This window comes from Adiantum capillus-veneris, chromosome 12, assembly GCF_014529385.1.
Source record: "Adiantum capillus-veneris isolate H3 chromosome 12, ASM1452938v2, whole genome shotgun sequence".
Lineage (NCBI taxonomy): Eukaryota > Viridiplantae > Streptophyta > Polypodiopsida > Polypodiales > Pteridaceae > Adiantum > Adiantum capillus-veneris.
Genome location: NC_140942.1, coordinates 34,878,750 through 34,892,698, shown reverse-complemented (window position 1 = coordinate 34,892,698; position 13,949 = coordinate 34,878,750). Strand labels below are relative to the sequence as shown.

The following is a 13,949-nucleotide window of genomic DNA, read 5'->3' as shown; positions in this document are numbered from 1 at the left end:
CGGCTCAAGCTTTGTCCTCCGTTGCCTTCTTCTCTACCTCTGACCGTGCTTGTAAATTGGCCAGGTGGGCTCTCTTGGCCTCTCCTTTCCACTCCTCCTGCTCCCGCTCCCTTTGTCTTCTCTCTACCTCTTGCTTACTTTGTGTTTATCTCTCATTTTTCTCTTTCTTTTGCCTCTCTTCATTTGTTTCCAATCTCTTGGCTTCTCGCGCTTTGGAAACGGGGTCACCTTGTACTACCTTGAGCATCTTTCGTTTGACCCACTGTCCAAATTTTTGCGGTGCATCTGCCACGGCTTCTTGAGCGCCAAGTGCTGTGACAACAAGCGGGACCTCTTGATCTAGCAACATACCCCGATATTCTTTTTCAATTGTTCTTATTTCTTGTGCAGCTCTTTGTAGGGATAATATTGGTGGGGGATTCGAGAGAGGGGTGTGGTTGACATGATTTAATGGTAGAAGGTCACCAAAAATCTACCGCATGGTGGTATGATCCTTTAGATTCAAAGGTTGGGGAGGCTGACGTTGGGCATTTGGAGCAGGTTGTGGTGTTGGGTTATCTACATATGGTTGAGATTGTGGATTTAGCATGAGCTCCTGGTTGCGGATTTAGTATGGTGTGAGTGGTGGTGATGGCATTGATGTGCATAGTGGTTTGCTCTCGTGTATTGTCCATGTTGTGCAAGATATGTGTGCATGCTCATTTGGGCTCGAGAGGATCTCCTCAAACGGGCAAATGAGAAATGAACTTGAAGCTATGAGTTTTGACTTATATTGTAGTTAAAGTTTAATTTTTTAAAAAAAACTTATTAAAGCTAATAAAAAATTAAAAAAACTCCAAAATAGACAAAACTGCATGCACAGAACCACTGATCGTGTTGTCAAAAAATCACTTGGCATTATAATAAATGTTTATAATAGAAATGGTTAATGTCAAAAATTTATCAGTTTTCTACCCAACGCCTACTATTTCATCGCCCGTCTCCAACCATTGTAAAAAAACGATCTTTTTCACTTGAAGCATGATATGATTGTGATCGCCTCACGTTAACCACTATTAATATTCTACATTTCAGATTTTTTTGCACTCTAGTTTTGTTCCTCTCTCTCCCCACTAAAACTGTATAGAACCAATTGAACATCTCATGTAGGGCATTGCTCCTTTTCCTTCCACCCCCATGACATGTACTTTAAGGTATACTACTTTTTCTTGATAGTGTGAGCGCTCCATTCCTTGGCTACTCCCAGATGCTCAATCAACCATAGGTGTCGAGGAAAAATGCACCATGTGCAAAAAGAATGTGTTACAAAAAAAACAGACTTAAGTTCATATATAGAAGCATTTCGACTCTAGAGACTAAGTATTCAACCCATCATGTAATGTGTTATATGTGTTTTCCCCCAGGCATCAACCATTTGGGTTGTGAATTTTTTGATTGCAAATTTCAAGGTGGAGATATCATCAGAGGTTAGCTTTGTCTTTTCAAGCAGATGAAAAATATCATCAATAGACTGCTATACAAGAGCGTGCTTAATTCTAAGGCCTGCTTTGTTACCTCTGTAGGTAGTAATGTCACACACCTTTTTTCACAACCGAAAAATCAGTGGGATTTCGGGAGTCAAAATAGTTTGTGTCATAATAATCAATATCTAATTCTCCTAAATGATTTTCTCATATTAAACTGATCATTTAATGTGGGGAAGGCCAGGGGAGAAAAAGCTAGAATATTGGTTAAGCTAGTAGACCGGCCACAGTAGGGATCCAAAGGAGGGAAAATAGGGATCCAAAGGGGGGGCCATCTGCAAAAGAGCCATGTGTAACAATGGGCTAAAAAGACCCTAAGGTTCAGCCCATTAAGACTTCCAAAATGCTAAGGTTCCAAAATTCAAAGGTTGTGTCCAAAGGTCAACCCTAGGGAAAATTGGATGCTTTGTGTGTTACCTAAAAGTCTTTGCACATCCCTACATGGGAGGGGGCGAGCCCTAAAGGTAGGGGATGAGAGAGAAAGCCACACACACACACACACACACACACACACACACACACACACACACACACACACACAGAGGCTCCCTTTACACAAAGGGAATGAGGGACACATGTCAGCTCCCTAGGCCAGATGCCCACAAGGTGTGCCCAATTTCTATTGGATGACCCTTGAAGTGGACCAATGAGAATTAAGCTAGAGTAAATCTAGTTTAATTAATTTAAAAACATTTAATAAAAGAAACCAATGAGAATTAAGTCTCCTAGAAGACTATTGGGCAGTCTCCCAAGGGGTCCAATGAGCATTCAGGAGCCCCATGGCTTGCCTAATTCCTATTGGCCACGAGGCAAAGGGGTCCAATGAGAGTTTAGTTTAATTATTTAATTACCTAAAGCTCTCACAAAAGGGGAAAGGGGGACACATGTCAGAAGGCTATCACTTATGCTGCTTAATTGTAATTGGCTTGACTTGGGGAGGGCCAATGAGGCTGCAGCAAGAGCAATTAGCAAGAGGGCTCGCCCAAGAGAGAGAGGGGGCTGATTTTTTCAGGGCATTATCACACACACACACACACACTCACAGAAGCTCATGTGTGAAGAAAGAGAAGACTATCTCTTCCCAAGCTTTAATGGAGAACTCATCACCTACTCCAAGCTTGTGAGATAGAAGCCTACATCAACACTCTCTTGGCATGTGGATGCAAATCCAACCAAGAGCCAAGTTTCAATGCATGCTCATCTCCTCTACCAAGCGAATTACTAAGCTAAGCTATGCTACATATGAGTGATTATGTGAGGAGATGTACATCTTTCTCGTAAGATACTCCTTCTTCCTCTCAATCTACTCTCATACCCTGCTAGCTCTCACCATCTTCCAAGGTGTGTGAGGTCTTGGGTCTGAGAACGGGGATAATTCAAGTTGCGTTTGATTAAGTGTTTTTCTTAGGGCATGAAGCTTCCATCTTCATTGCACTAGCTAGTCTTGAAGGAACACAAAGAATTGTATTGTACAATGTCTCTCTTGATGGGAGAAACCATAATACAAAGCCTTTTGGAGGGGGGACCGGCTCCATGCAAATCCGGTCCTCAAATGTTGTCAATAGCTTAATTTCTCTCTCTTTTGAAAGTATTGTTGATGCTATCTAACTAGGTGTTATGCTTTTTGTTGCTCTCTCCACCCAAGCACTCTTGTAATTCTCATTAGGAATCTATTCTAATGAAATGCCCACTATGTTCATGCTAATTTCCGCTACACATAAGTTATTAGGCCATTAAATGTTACAGTTTGAAAGCAAATGCCTCACTTTAATACCACCCATACATATTTTATTAGGGGAATCATGTGTAGTTCCAGATGTCTTCTTGTCCTTTGATAGCTCACCTGTACCACCATGGAGACCAACACTCGATAGAATAGCCTCAAGTTCTCTTATACACTCTTCCTTTTTTTCTACAGGCTCCATATTCTAAGCATAATTTAATATGGAGTATCAACAACTTGTTAAGAATTCATAAACGGGCATGAAGGGTGCACACATGCACATTTATCAGTGGAATCTATAGAATAGGATCCTAATTTGGATCATCTATGTCTTGATTATGGGGTACACTTTGGTCGCAATTAAGGATACCTTGAAACCATTGTGATAGTGCTTTATTCAGTATTTGTGTACTGGGCAAACCTTTTGCAGAGTTGACTACAAGTTTGTCACCCTTTCCCTTATCACCCTTTGACTTGCTGGCCTTTACACCCTTGCCTTCAGATTCTTTTCGAGATTTTACTATGGTATCAATAAATGCATGGAAAGAGGGCCATTGCACCTTGCTTACAGCCTAACATACACTTGAGATTTTTCAAGTCTCCTGCCAAATGCCGTTCAACTTGGAATGTACCCAAACCTAAACCTTGTAATCTTTGTCCTTCTTGTTGTTGCCAAACGATGGCAAAAACTGACATGTGATTGAAATACCATTTTAGGGACTCATGTGTCTAATGTGGGAGATGAAAAGCTGTTAGCCACCAAATATTCTTATTTGGCTGAACCCCTAAATACATGTTTCCCTTCTTGTTAGCATTTAGCTCAACATCGATGCCCACCAAGGCCCTGTTCATCAATGTAATGTTTACCCTTTTGAGCCGTTGAACTTTGACAATCTGGCACTCATCAAGCTTCATAACAAAGATAATTTTACCATTACACTCTCCCTCTGTTACCCCATAGAATTTGATCATTGACTCTTAGAGCTTCAACAAGTCAACACATGAAATCCTCCACATATTGAAATCCACCTAAGAAGCTTGCAACATCATTATTGATGCATTTTTTTGTAACATTGACATTGTAAGGTATTAGCGTGACAACTTTGCACAAGGCATTGTAAGCCTTGAAACTTATTCCCGCACTGCTACTCACCTCCATCATCTTCTAAGGCAAGACAAAGTTCTTCAATTCACTAAAATACTTCTGGCACAAAACTTTGGCAATGGTAGCGTTGGATGGATCAATAGCTCCACCAACTCATTTGGCTTGATGACAAGTTGTAGAAGAGTACGTCCTGTCGTTTGAGCATCGAAATCGATTCCCATCATCATTCAAACCAAATTCTTACATATTGAAATAAAGTTACAATAGCCTGTGGAAAATGTAGCAAATCAAAAGCGTGCATTCTTTGAAAGATATGTTTCTATTGGGCTTCACCACATGAAGATAGCATGGATATCGCTGATCTCTTGTGATTACAAATGTGAAAGCCAAGGGGCATATATGTGAGATGATTGATTTGCTGGTACATATTATGTGCAGTGTGGTGTAGTTAAACGTAATTGTCTAATTGGCACTCTTGCTCCTAGTTGGCGCTCTTGCTCCTTTTTTGTTGCTCTAATTTTTTAATAAGCTTTTTCATCTCACCGTCCAGTTGCATCATCTTCTCATTGGCTTCCTCTCTGACTCGCTAAATTTTCCTCCTGCAATGATAAATATGTAGCAAAAAGTTGCTTTCTTGCTTCCCTTCCATTGAAGAACACTTAAGACAATCTCCATCAATAGCCAAACAGGCCGTCTCTTCCATCTCCTACAAAATGTAGTAGCTTAGTGACATTTCGTAAGGGTGGTGATGCATTGCTTAGAGGATTGTTCGGCTAAATATGGCCATCAACCCATAAGTTGATTGCCTTACTTCCAATGTTGTGTAGCTGATCGAAAACATTGGATTGGATGTGCCAAGTTGCACGTTAGCGTACTCCTACTCCAAATCATCATTTAATCAATATTGTTTTGGCATGTTAGCAATGTCTTGTAGTTGTGTTAGCTTATTAAGCAAAATAGAGAGAGAAGGTGTAATGGTGACTGCTACAAGTAGAGGATGTTAGCTATGGAGGGAAGAAACGGAGAGTACTCAGAGATATGAGAAAAGAATTATGTTGTGAAGGAAGAAAGGGAGGGAATGCTGCTTAATCTCCTTTGAATTCAAATGGTTGATCATGAGTGTTTTAGAGAGAGAAATGTTGATGTACATAGAGGTAATGGAATATCCCATTTTTCTCACATGTAGTTAGAAATGGGGAAGCATGAGAGAGAGAGAGAGAGAGAGAGAGAGAGAGAGAGAGAGAGAGAGAGAGAGAGAGAGAGAGGAAATGCTGCTTAATCTCCTTTGAATTCAAATGGTTGATCATGAGTATTTTAGAGAGAGAAATATTGTTGTACATTGAGGTAATGGAGTATCCCATTGCTCTCGCGTAAATTTAAAGGGAGAGAGAGAGAGAGAGAGAGAGAGAGAGAGAGAGAATAAAGAAAGAGAGAGTGGGAGAGAGAGCAGATCTGGAACCTCGGAGGATCTCCACTTTTTGCCACCAAAAGTAGACAGCAAAGAATGTCCCTTTAATGATTAGGAGAGAGAGAGAGAGAGAGTTATCTCACGTTTTAGAGAGAGAATAAAGTGAGAGAATGTGAGAAATTTGCTTTTTTGGCAAAGGGAGGGCTGAAAAGTGCTTCCTTTAATGTCCTCTAAGTAAGAGAGAGTGGTTTCAATGTAAGAGAGAGTAGACAAGGGTGAGAAAAAGACATTTTAAAATTCAAAAATATATATGATAAAATTGAGTTACCCACCTTTCTTTTGAGTTAAAATAATCTATTTTCAAAAACAAGATAAAGAAATGATACTTTTAGAAAGCCCAACATAGGTCTTTTTGGCCACTCTTTTAGTCTTGGTCAAACTTGGCTTAAGCTTTAAGAATTTCCTTAAACTACCAAATAAAGAGGCCCTCCTATACAAATTTGATGGTATCCATGCCTAAGATCTATCATGCTCCTTGCAAACCCTACTATACAAAAGAGGGGCTACAAGGCTCTACACAATCTACTTGCCTAAAATTGGAGTGTCCCTCTTCCCTAATAGGGGAGATATAGTGGTGCTCAAATGACACGAGAAAATGTACCATGACTTATTAATCTAGGAAATACTAAAAGTCAACTAAAAAAAGACAAGTACTTTCTCTCTCCCTCTCTCCATCTTCTCTCTCTCTCTCTCTCTCTATCTAAATCTAGGAGATTAAAATTAAAAATTAGGAAGTTAGTTGAAGTTGCATCATATCATGTGAAAGGTGGACATTTGTGCACACAAGGAATACCCAATCGCACCATCGTTTCAATGCATGCTAGCAGGCATGTTGATAATGTTGTTTAAGTCACAATGGGCAATTGTACAGGTCGAGCACCATCGACGCCTCTAGATAAGTCCCACCTTTGGGTTTGTCTCATCTCCCCCCACATCAACATGATCGAGTTTCCCGCATCAACTTTGTTGATCTCTCGATTTCAACTTATAGCCAAGGGGTTACCGTGTGGTGTAGGCCTCATCATCACTATCTCACGCATGCCTTGGCACTATTTGACGCCTCCTTTTCTGGAGCGGATCTACGATCCTAGGTCATTGTTGATCGTGGGCCGTTTGATCCATTTGGAGGAAAAAATATGGATTGGGTTGATTTTTCCCTCACAACCTTCCCGTAAAGGAGCCAATGCCTTACCACTATGCTGGTGCATGTGTTTTGTTATATAAGGAAAATGGTAGCATTATATTGGCCCGCTGCAATCCGAGTTCACATTGAGTTTACAAGGAGTTCACATCGAGTTCACACCACCATAATGTAGTAGACATAGCTTGCGGAGTTCACATCTAGTTTACATGCAAGTTCTCATTTGTGCGAGTTTACACTTAGTTTACATCAAGTTCACATTCACGATGAACGGTTGTGCTTTTAGTGGAAAAGCGACGCCGATTTTCAATCATAGATCCCCTCTAAAATTGACGTGTCAATTAGTGACGAGGTAGGCCATGTCAAATGTTAGGGCGAATTTGATAGTTGTCTAGGAGCTCACCCAAAGTGGCTTGAACCCATGTCACATGGGTCCGCTCAGACATGTGTGGATTTGAAAACTGATTGGCAGATATGAGTGTGCCCTACAACGGATCTTCTCTCCATTTCCTCTTCATCGCAATCGAGGTGCGAGGGTCAGTAGTGTGCAGATTTGGATCATCTACCTACTGGGTATTCCGAACCGGAAACTTTGCATGCAACCCAGGGCTAGAAAAATACATTTTCCTCAACCGAAGAAAATAAGGGCAAACTTGAAATTCTACCGGTCTTTAGGTCAAAATTTGAAGCTTTTGCTGGTATTTACACTAAAACTTGTGTAAATTTGCCGATTTTCTTCAATGCAAGCTCAAAATCTAACCAGGACTTTATGATTTTAGCCGATTAAAATACATTGTACCCTGGTTTTTTTCTAACACTGATTCAACCAATAGATGGGCACCACATCGGGACCACATTAGTAAGAAAAAAAAACACTTGATCCGCCTCTAACCATTGAGTGGAAAGTTAGCAGTTTGTCTTTTTTGAGAAGGAACTAATTCGATTAAAATAAAGAAAAAGAGCAAATGCCCTTAAGGAAGAATAGGGGCTATCTTGGCCATGACAACAGGTATAAGAACAAAAGTATATTCATGAATTGCTACCCAAAACATCAAAATATTTAGAAATTACATATAATCTGGAAGGCTCATAAAGACACCCCTAGCTATATAATCGTAAAAGCTAATGCACAATTGGAAAAAAAAAAAGCTCATCGAAGGCGTCAAACGAGGTAGGATCAAAACGAAGCCTATCATGGTAAATGGCTAAGATGAAGAGGCTGAAGGGATGAGGATCAATAAATGTCGAAAAACTATTGGGAGTAATGAAGGCATGTGAGGTTAATCAGATACTGCTTCTTTCACCATATCTGGCGAGCAAGGAACCGCCGCGTGTCTGAGGGGGATCTGGCTGTGGCAAGATTTTGTGAAATCATACAAGAGAGCAGAGTGACGATCCACATGATCGGAGGCAAACAAGCCTCAGAGGACTAGTCTAGAACCATACATGTCACGATGACAACTTGTAATAAGTAAAGCCTAGGAGTAGTTATGGTACTATCCACTCCCAATTGTGAGTTTTGCAAAGAAAAAAAGATCAAGCAAATGGCACTAGGTTATATGTACACAAATGATGGAAAAATAGGCTTGGTTTAATTCGAATGATAAATAATCATGGCAAGATAGTTGTAAGGGGCTAGTAACATAGGTAAGGGTCTCGAACAGGGCTATAAATATACCTTTTTTCCTAACCGATCAAAATAAGGGGAAACTTGAAATTCTCCTGGTTTTTTAGCTCAAAATTTGAAGCTTTTCCCGGTAATTACACTAAAACTTGTGTAAATTTTCCGGTTTTCTTAAAGGCAAGCTCAAAATCTATCTGGGATTTTATAATTTCAACCGATTAAAATACACTAGACCCCTGTTTTTTTCTAACATTGGTCTCGAATGTGCATCTCTTATGCTTGTGTTAGCATCAATGTAATACGACAACCATCGACTACAAAGACACATATATTTCTTGTAGCAGATCACATATTTTGTGCGAGGTGTCGCAAACACGTCCGTGAGCACTAATGCGTCACCCGATCGCATCCGAACCCATGACGCTCCAAGTCATGACGGTCGAATGCTCAACCAACCAAGCCAGCTCCTTTGAACACATCAAACTTACATCTTAGAGGAGGATCCTAGAATGGCTTCATAAACGTGTACAAAGAAAACAGAATAACCTGTTGTCACAATTCTAAACAGAGGTATGCCCTTTTATTTACAAGGAAAAAGAAGCCACACCAAAAATTCCCCTTAGCACCAATACATCATTGCCAATATAAACAGCAAAAGAAAAATGATGTCAAAGCTTGATAATACAGACGACCTAAGGAAGAGATTTTGATCCAAGACTGAAGGCAAGATGCCTGGAAGCAAGTCCTCAAAATTTACAAGAGGGACATGTGTTCTAAAAGGCTAAGCTAACTGTAGCTGTGATGGTAAGGATCAAGGCTTGCAAAAAGAATGGAAGGACAAGGAATTGAGTTAGATTGTCGGCAAGGGGAGCGGCGTCGAAAAACGCAAGAATTGGCTCCTCACTTTGCTCGAGGTGGGCTTCGAGAGCGAGCCCTTCGAAAAATAGGTTTAGAACCATGCACATCCCAATAGAGCTCCGTGCAATACAGGTTGGATAGACCTTAATCAACCTTAATCAATCTGAACGTAAGGTTAATTTGAGCAATGAAATCGCCTCCCATCTAATTGAACCTGAGCCTTTGAAAGTCATATGAAGATTGGCATCTGCCAAACACAAAGCAGACCAAATTAGAACAATTTTCATTAGGTTTGCACACTAATTACACAAAAAGTTTTGGTCAAATTCTCACAATAATTCCCACATTGTGACTTACCTCAACATCATGAGCTTCTGTGAGGGAGGCACCGCATACCTAGCTGGGTACGATTGGGGGCAGGGGACTGCCGGCCCGGTGGGGGGGCCGGCGGTCCCCTGCCCCCAATTGTACCTAGCTAGGTATGCAGTGCCTCTCGAAATTGTACCTAGCTAGGTATGCAGTGCCTCTCGAGCAGAAGCTCATGATGTTATTCATTGTATGAAAAACACTCAAAAAGAAATGTAATTTAAAATAGAGACATACCATGTGGACTCAGGAATGCTCCTCAAAGATGGCCTCCAGGAGATGTTGCAAGAAATGTTGTTCTTATTAGCAGTTGTGCCTGCTAAACTCTCGGCCTCTTGCAAGAGAGGAGACAGAAGATCTTCCACCATTGACACGCAGTCCCCTCCCTCCCTCAGCACGCATGTCAGCTGCTTCTTTGTCACCACCATCTTCACCCTGAGAACGCCTTCTGACGGCGAGGGCAGGAACTCAACAGAGGTCTTCTTCAGTTGCAAGCCTTCCAAAGAATTAGCTGTCTTTCTGCTATTGAAGCAGCTTTCCATGGAGCCTGCAGAGTCGACGTGCCTGTCTTCAAACATAGGGCAGAGAGCGCTATCGGTGGACGTAGCAAAGGAGACCTTGCGTTGACGAGCTGTGCTTCGTGACACCGGTACTGTTAAGGATTCCATGCGCGCTGCAGAGGAGGGGGGCCGGGAGGCTAAAGAGGGCTGGGGGATGAGGAAGTAGACACAGCCGTACTGAAGGGAGAGGGTGGAGGTGAGGGGGCGGGCACGGCTGCCGAGAGAGCGGACAGTGTCGGAGAGGAAGAGGACATGGCCAGGGTGCTCCATCAGAATCTCCTTCACGATGATTGGAGCGTGGAATCTCAGGCATTTGCCCTCCACTGTCAAGACTTTGATGTAGGTTGGGCCTGTGCTGCAGGCTTTCAGCAAATGCAGAGGGAAGCAACCCATTCTGTAAGAGATTCAGGAACACGAGAGAGAGGATATGAACAGAGAGCTCGGCGATGGCCTGTCTAGTGAGAGGGGGGGTCACTCAGAGAGAGTGATTTGGGTGAATGCGGGTTGATCGCCCTGTTATAATGCTGCTTGGCGACACTGCACAGACAGTAGCAGATGATTCAGGCTTGCTAATTTGCCGCTGCAGGCGTCTTCTTATTGTGTCGTCTGCATATCGTAATTGTACAGCTGAGGAGGGTAACAGCTGCTGACTCAGCGCCTCGGCGACAGCAATAAGCACGCCAACGTAGACGAAATAGTCCTATCAGAGGTCCAAAAGCACTGATGTTGAGAGAGAGAGAGAGAGAGAGAGAGAGAGAGAGAGAGAGAGAGACCTACTTAACAACGAATTAGACCGATTCGCAATGACTGTACCAGTGTACAGTTTGTAGTTTGTAAGCAGCCTACTCTTCATTAGACATGATGCGTCTCAAACTAGAGAGAGCCCAGGAAGAAGAGGCAGAAACGTGAGGCAGCCTGCTTTTCGTGGGCGAGGTACTACTATAATAGATAAAACGAGCAAGCATGACCCTGCACGACGAGAAATGCACGCACAGGGTCAGCGATGGTAGGCTCGCCTTCTTTTTACTATTCTATATTTTCTGTTAACCTCGGGCCCACAGTTCTGGCCCTGTTGATGGTCACCGCACACTCGGATGAGCTGTCTTCTCATATCATGCAGTCAAAATTTAACGCTGCTGATAGACAGACCTCGGCCAGCAGACCTCGGCCAGAAATGTAAAGAACGCCCGTGCCTCTGGACTCTGGTCTGCGATGTACACTACAGCTAGAGCTGGCCCTCAGCGATCAATAACAAACAAGGACACACCCGGTGAGACATACCCTATTGGTCGTTTTTCGCTCTCTGTAGTCTGCTCCAGCCTCCAAGCCCCGGCGCCCCGGCAACTTTGCCATCCACGGCAGACAGTACCTTGAAACGTGGACAGCCTTAGTCCCGAGGAGGCCGGTCACACCGTCCCCATTTTTGGTGCCCTAGAAGAGCACAAACTTTTTGGCCTCATGCCTCAAAGACCAAGAAACCTTGCCTTGGTTGAGACAAATTATGAACCCCCCTAGCACATGGCTTGTTGGCATGCGTTCAAAAACTATTTATAAAACCTCTTATGTGTGAAATTTTCACCAATAAAAGGGACCTTTTGACTAATCAATCTAGAATTTTTTAAAGATCATTTTTTTAACACCCTTTTGCATGTAAAAATGTGAGAAAGTATAGAAAAAAATAATCCCTGTTGTTGAACCCACATGATATGCATTTGTTTATTGTAGTGATAACCCCCCCTCCCCCCGAGAGGCCAAACCTACCCTTCACATGGTGGCCAACAGAAAGTATGTTGATGTACATCAACATGGAGAATCCCAGATCTAGTGAAGCCTCAAGGTGTTGATGGTTTCTCACTTCCCCTTCTCTCCTTTTCTACGTGTTGTTGTATGGTGCTCTATATAAGTGTGTGCGCGCGCGCGCGCGCGTGTGTGTGTGTGTGTGTGTGTGTGTGTGTGTGTGTGTGATGTTGTCATTGCAAGGGTGCCAGCTATGTGTATCTTACTCAACAACAACAACAAGAATATGTGCAACATGGAAGCATTGGGGCCTTTGTAGAAGTCGACATCATAGAGGCCCATGGTAGCCGTAGTGGTGAAGTAGGTAATTGGAAGCAGCCTATTGGTTGGTGCTGTCAAGAATGCGAAACCATTGCCAAAAATTTCAGGGTCCTTTGTATCTATGGAGAAGGTAAAGGAGGTAGAAAACGTGGCACCTTGCCCTTATGAGAACTCTTGAAATGAGATAAGGACCTATCGCTCCGCATCTAATGTATCCCATGAAAAGAGAGCTGCCGCCTTCACTATTGGTTGTGTTGCCAAGAATGAGAAGGTTCTTTGTGGAAGAAAAATGTCGGAACATGAAGCTCATATTTTGGGATTATACAGGCTGGGCAATGGTACTTAGAGCAAGGGCATATAGAGCACTGCTTTGTCCCAAAAATCTATGAGAAAGAGATCTTTGGGTAGGTAGAGCTCCTACTTTATCTCTCATATAAAGCTATTTCTTTCTCTTGGTTTGTCAAGCAATAGCTGGCTATGTTGGCCTCAAATTTCTAAATACCACCCACCTGCCTTTTGAAAATAAATAGGTGGCTTTTAGGAATGTGACCGCCAAAATATGCAAGTGCTCTTGTTATTTAGTGAAGGTATCACGACTCTTGGCTGTTGTAGAAAACTCTGCAATCCTATGTTGATAACTCACAAGTTCACATCCTCAATGGGGGTCGAAAAGTGTGGTTTGCATCATGAAGTACTTGAGACTTTGGTGGTCCGTTCGCAAAATAAATGGAGTCCCCAATAGATAGTGCTTCCATGGGTCTAGGGCATGTCGAACAACTAAAAGCTCTTTTCTGAAGATCCGTTCATCGGCATTGAGCCTTCGGCTCTCATATGCTATGGCATGGGGCTCCAAGGCAATCACCACAAGCATCACATTGGACCTCAAATGGATTTGAGAGATTCAGAAGCATAAGCACTGGTTAGGAGGTAAGGTTCTTTTTGAGCTTGTCAATTTCTTTTCTCTCTTTAGCAGTTCATGAGTACTTAACGTTTTTCTTTGTTAAGTCATGTAATGGTCCTGCTATTTGAGAGAATTTTGCTACTATGAAGCGTTATAGTATGCACACATACCAATAAATCTTCGTAGCTCATGTAGATTCCTTGGATTAGGCCATGCTTTTATTACCTCCAACTTTTATGGATGGATACCATCTTGAGAGATAATATGACCTAAGTATTGAATCTCTTGAAGGAAAAATTCGCTTTTCTTTTGATTGATAAAATCTTGTTCTCCCTCAAAGCTTGAAAGTCACCTGGAGATCTTGCTTGTGGTCCTCCAAGGACTTGGAGTAGATGTACTTGTGGTAGGGTCTAAATATTTTCTCCATCAAAGAATTGAATGCGACCGGTGCATTAATCAAGACAAAAGGCAACACAGTCTTTACGATATCTTCATTCACTATCCTTATTTGATGATAGCCACTTTTAAGGCCAATCCTATTGAAGTTGGTAGAGCCTTGTAGCTTATCAAACAGACCTTCGACCCATGGTATGGGAAATTTGTTTTTGATAGTGATATGGTT

General features: G+C 42.2%; 1 protein-coding gene across 1 annotated transcript; it reads right to left on the bottom strand.

Moving 5' to 3' along the window:
- Positions 1–9,133: 9,133 nt before the first annotated feature.
- On the bottom strand, positions 9,134–10,933 carry LOC147445564 (uncharacterized). The gene is made up of 3 exons (XM_086525036.1): positions 10,134–10,933; positions 10,046–10,066; positions 9,134–9,689 (listed from the first exon to the last, which is right to left on the bottom strand). The coding sequence occupies exons 1-3, from the start codon at positions 10,759–10,761 to the stop codon at positions 9,601–9,603; spliced, it is 738 nt and encodes a 245-aa protein (XP_086381162.1). The 5' UTR covers positions 10,762–10,933; the 3' UTR covers positions 9,134–9,600.
- Between the last annotated feature and the right edge of the window lie 3,016 nt (positions 10,934–13,949).

Excerpts from the sequence above, each read along its gene's own strand:
- LOC147445564 (XM_086525036.1), bottom strand. The coding sequence starts at position 10,761 with ATGGGTTGCTTCCCTCTGCATTTGCTGAAAGCCTGCAGCACAGGCCCA. Across the intron at positions 10,067-10,133 it reads TCTCTTGCAAGAGGCCGAGA|GAGCATTCCTGAGTCCACAT; the intron begins GTTTAGCAGGCA and ends GCCATCTTTGAG. Across the intron at positions 9,690-10,045 it reads AGCATTCCTGAGTCCACATG|ATGCCAATCTTCATATGACT; the intron begins GTATGTCTCTAT and ends TGTGTTTGGCAG.